The sequence below is a fragment of the Tinamus guttatus genome, unplaced genomic scaffold, assembly GCF_059628265.1.
Source record: "Tinamus guttatus ecotype Peru unplaced genomic scaffold, ASM5962826v1 Tinamus_guttatus_pri_ptg000052l, whole genome shotgun sequence".
Classification (NCBI taxonomy): Eukaryota; Metazoa; Chordata; class Aves; order Tinamiformes; family Tinamidae; genus Tinamus; species Tinamus guttatus.
The window spans coordinates 8,320,588-8,325,525 of NW_028288586.1; the positions used below are offsets into that span (position 1 = coordinate 8,320,588).

A 4,938-nucleotide genomic window follows, 5' to 3' on the forward strand; every position below is an offset into this window, starting at 1 on the left:
TTGTTATGCCTTACTTACTATGCTCTATTTTCCTTGCATTTTAAATATGCAATTTTGCTTTTCTCCTATGTAAATGAATATTTTTCATCTAACATATCTATTTTTGGTAAAAGAATAATTTTCTTTCCTAGTAATGTTGCTTAACACAATTCTGGAGTCTAACTGATAAAGTACCACAAGGCCATTGCATGCATTCAAAAGCAAAAATAGGTACCTAGGAGATTCACAAATTTAGAATATTAATATACAAATGGTTATCTATATAGATATCTATGTACATAGATAGCACACAGCAGCATTTAATATATATGAATCAGACCTTCTCCCCTTTAGTTAAGTAATATTGACCAACACTGCTGCAATCATTGAGATTGTGGCCATTTTTGAAAATGAAAAGAACTGGGATAATTATAGATTTTTTTTCCACTGAAAGTTGTAGAAGTCAATTTTAAGCTGAAGTTTCTCTTTGGCTCTGTGTTATTTAAGTTATTGTAAATGGGAAATTCAGAAAAAGAGGTTTGGACTTTACCCAGGGCATTTTCTGGCACGCAAGAAGTCCAGTCTCCTGCTACCATATCACTTTCTTTTAAAAGTTGGTGGTCACCTCTGCAAAATGCACAGATTATATTGCTGTACATGTTCTAAGACCTTAATAGCATTTAATAGACAACATGCATGCTGGAAAATGGAAAAAAAAAGGAAGTGTAAAATGCTCTTACTTCAATTGTAACCCTTGAAACATAAATATAGTCTACCACTCACAAATCATTTTGATTCTATAGCAAATTATGCTGCTTCAGACTGTTTCCTGATCTCTGAAATTCACATATTCCACACTGAGTAAGGAATAGAAAACATGCAAGGAAGCCGTTTAAGGCACAGAGTAAAACTGGACACCCATAAACTTTCAGTGTTAAAAACTGAACTCAGGGTTAACAGACTAATTTTTAAAAATACACTTAATTCTGTCATGTGACAAAAGATGACCCAACAAATCAAAACAAAACACAACCTGTTGAGAAGAAAACTTGAGGGCTTGAGAAGCTTCAAATGAGGGTTGAAACATTGATATTTACGCAGATAAAGCAGCTTAGGAAGCGTATACCTCTTACTCAAATCTTTAAATAAAAATAAGTGCCAACCTAAAGCTGCTTTTCAACATTCTCTGATGCCCAAGAAATGCTGTCACTCACTCATTTCACTCCCTCACACAGATGTAATTTCCGCCCCCACCTGTCGTCATCACATCTGGTTTGGTAAACGGTTCTAAGGGGGAAAAAATCATCATCTAGGTACTAAATCACACCTGATTTTGAGTGATACTTTGCCATGTGCATGTGTGCGTATTTGTGCATGTTTGTAAACATACCTAAAACCTAAGCCTCCACCGAGCATGTTTGGGGAAAAAATAAAAATAAAACCACTTTGTCTAAGGCCTTGACGAAGCTTTTGTTTACTACTAATATATTGGAGTTTAACTCTCATCTCAGTTCCAAACGGCAAAACACAAGACAAAATACAACACTTCACATGCCACAGAATCACACGTAATAATAAAGCTGAAGGAGGCTTCCTCTAGCAGGCTACCTACCTGCCCCGTGAAACCATCCTTAAAAAACGATGGCAAAGGAGGTTTCTCCGTACCAAACCCACCCATTCCAGCACCTCACTGCTGAGCAGTCTCTCCTAAGGGCTAACCTCAACCCTGTCTATGACACTGTTTGGCTTCTCTTGCTATTGGAAAACTTTCGCGAATGTCTGAACTCGTAGCCCGTTTCTGCAGGCTGTGCCCGCAGAAAGGCGCAACGCCAAGAGACGAACGCATCGGGATGAGGTGCTCGCTGCCTGCCTCACTGAAACAAAATCAGTGGGACCCCAAGGCATGCTCCAAAATCAGTGGAGACCCCTGGGCACTAGGTATAGGGAATGTCATAAAATTACAAGGTGCCCTCTCAGTTTAAATACTGTGCGTGTTTGAAAAAAACACATTGAAAGCTGTGCATGGTTTGGAGAGTGAAGAGGAACGTTCCTGCGCTGGCAGCTGAGGGTTGTTCCTATTCTGACCATAGAAGCCTCAAAAGTAAAACTTTCCTCCTTAGTTCCTTCTTTGAAGTCAAGGCAGGGGAAAGTAGGAAACAAGAACGCTTAGCAGCAGACATAACAGCAGCTTCGCTTACATCGGTGGCCACCACCGCCAAGGAGGCTGAGAGGACCCGTTGCCACCTAGGCCCCAGCTGCGAAACTGGGCTCCACCAAGGCGGCACCGCAGCCAAGACGGTCACACGAGGCCTCGCGGAGCGCGTGGAGCCCCGGACCCACCGACGCCTGCTCCAGCCCGCGGTGGCCGGAGTCATGCGCCACCACGCGCCACCAGCACGTGCCTGGCCCCGCCGCGGCGCCCCGCACTCACCTTCGGACACCTCCAGCTCGGCGGCTCCGTTGAGCTGGTAGAGGCACCAGTCTGCAGCGCTCTCGCCCGGGGGGCCGCCAGCTACGCACAGGGGGAAAGTGCCGTCAGTTGGGCCGGGCACACGGCGGCAGCACCTGCACCATGGGCAGGCCACGAGGCGACAGGGAGCAGGAGGGAAAGAGCTGGGGCACAAGGAGCAGCAGGGCTGGAGGGAAAGCGCAGGGGCACGGAGAGGCGCACGGGGAGGAGGATGAAGTGGCAGAGGATGGAACAGAGGATGCGGAAGCCCGCAAGGATGCGGGAGCTGGAGGGATGGGGGGAGCCCACAAGGATGCGGGAGCCCAGAGGGATGCGGGATCCGGGAGGGACGTGGGAGCCCGGAGGGACGCGGGGGCAGGGAGAGCCGTGCCCAATACCCTGCTTGTGGGACATGTGCGGCGCCCTCCGGAAGGCGCCCGGCGCTCGGGAGCTGCTACGTGCGGCGCTCCCGGCGCCTCGGGCCGCCGCCTCCCGCCGCTGCTGCTGCTGCTGCTCCCAGCGGAGCGGGCGGCGCTGCCGCGGGGCGCCGGGGGAGCCGCCGAGGGAGGACGGGAAGGAGGGAGGGATGGAGGCTCCGCCCGGAGCTGCCGGCGGAGGCGGCGCCGCCGCGCCCGGAGCCGCGGCCGCGGCCCCAACAGGTGCGAGCGGGCGCGGGGCGGCGGGGCCCCCGCTGCCGCGGGCCCCAAGCGCACGCAGGGTCCCCCCGGCGCCCGGGGCTCCTGCTCGCCCGGGGCTCCGCCTCAGGGCCCGTCGCGTTCCCGAGGGTCCCCCTGCCCTCGCTAGGCCCGAGGATGGTGTCGCGGGTAGCGGCTGCGTGTAAACACCGTGCCGGCTGCTGGAACCGCTGCCAGGCTCCGGGGTTGTTCTCGTCTTGGATCCGTGGATCGCTGTGCATGCACCAACTGGCCTTATGGCATCCTGGAGAAGGGATGGAGAGTGCCAGCCCGCTAGTGAGGGACTGGCACGTGCCACAGAGCAGCTCCGGGGAGCTTCTAGGAGCAGCAGATCTTCAAACGCTGGAGCCAACTTCCTGCGCCCCACGAAGCACAGCATGTGCGGAGGAAGAGGACGCAGGATGGGCACGCGGGAACATTTCGGGAACCTAAGACAGGACACCCCTCATCAGGCCATGTATGAAGGATTAAGTGCCAACACAAGAGAATGGCGCGTGCACACGGCGGCTGTCGCGGCACCGGATATTCCGGATCTCTGTGCAACACGGTGTGCAAGTGTTGCGTGGGGTAACACCAGGCCTAAATTCTGCTCGACATGCTGATATCCACAGCAAGCAAAGACCCTCCTGATGCCGTCAGCTTTGCATGCACTATCAAAGTGTGGGCAACTTGACTAACTTTTCCCTAACAAACTTATTTGTTCACATACCCCTGCTCATTTCCCCACCACGACAGGGCAACACTTTGTGAAATAGGGGGAACAAATACATGATCTGAAGGAATGAGCCTCAAAGTGGATGTGCTGCGAACATTGTCAGCTAGAAGCACAGCAAAATGCCAACACTTGGGCTTCACTGGGAACTTCACCCATGTTACAAAGACCATAACGCTTCTGAGGTACATGGACATATGTATGTGTAGATGTGTGCATACAGATACTTCCCTATGTCATATGCTTGCATGATGTGCACTGGCTTTCTTAGAAACTGAAAGGGTTTAAGGTGGTCATCTAGGGGGAAAAGGCGTTGCATGAAGCTATAGCACAAGTAGGGCTTCATCTAGCTGCTTACAGGGATGCCAATTTCCTCCAAGAAAAACCCAGAGACCTTGATTGCTCTTCATGACTAAGCATTATCATAAATAAAATGTGCTCCCGTTTTAGTCACCTCTTTCTGGAAGAGATCTTTCTATAGTCCACCATACTAATCAGCCAAACTTGGAGACAGCAGCAGGTATCGCTCTCAGCTCTTCTCCTTTGCTTTTTGCACTATTGGAAATGAGTCAGGAGGCCAGTCTCATACCGCTTGTTATTTCAGTTACAATATCGTAAGAAGCATGCAATTAACTAGAATTTAAGCAAGCAAGTTTGTTTGCGCTACTGTGTATTTTGAAGAAATGAAGTTTAATCAGGGAACTCTTGGTCCTTAACATCCCAACAGCATACTGGACAAAACAGGTGGCAAGCCAAAACTTCTGGTGGAAGCATTTGCTCTTAGTTACCCGTACAACATTCCAGAGTTACGGGTTGTTTTCATTTTTATTTTCCTTTAAAAGGAGGGCTTTATGCAGACACTTTGTAGCTCCCAGCACCGCGCCGAGGCGCCGCCCGGGATTTTTTTGGGTTGTGCTGCGGCCGTCAGGCCAGGCCGGGCCGGGCTTCCCAAAGCCTCTTAGCCCCGGGAAAGCCGCTTTGCCTCGGATTAATTCCAGGCGCGTGCGAGGCGGCCCCTTCCCGCGGGGAGCGCGGCCCGCTCCGCCCTGGGGGAGGCGGAGCGGGAGGCCCGGGCGCGGAAGCGGCGCGGCCTGGAGGGAGCG

At 51.3% G+C, this 4,938-nt stretch overlaps 1 protein-coding gene across 1 annotated transcript in view; it reads right to left on the reverse strand.

The window, feature by feature from the left end:
* The window catches only part of PPP2R2C (protein phosphatase 2 regulatory subunit Bgamma), a 174,489-nt gene extending 171,581 nt beyond the window's left edge, over positions 1 to 2,908 (reverse strand). Inside the window, exons 1-2 of the mRNA XM_088540017.1 lie at positions 2,827 to 2,908; positions 2,411 to 2,491 (exon numbers count right to left, since the gene is read on the reverse strand). Coding sequence (XP_088396143.1) covers positions 2,411 to 2,491; positions 2,827 to 2,842 — 97 coding nt within the window. The 5' untranslated portion in view covers positions 2,843 to 2,908. The remainder of the gene's footprint in view (positions 1 to 2,410; positions 2,492 to 2,826) is intronic.
* Positions 2,909 to 4,938: the final 2,030 nt, after the last annotated feature.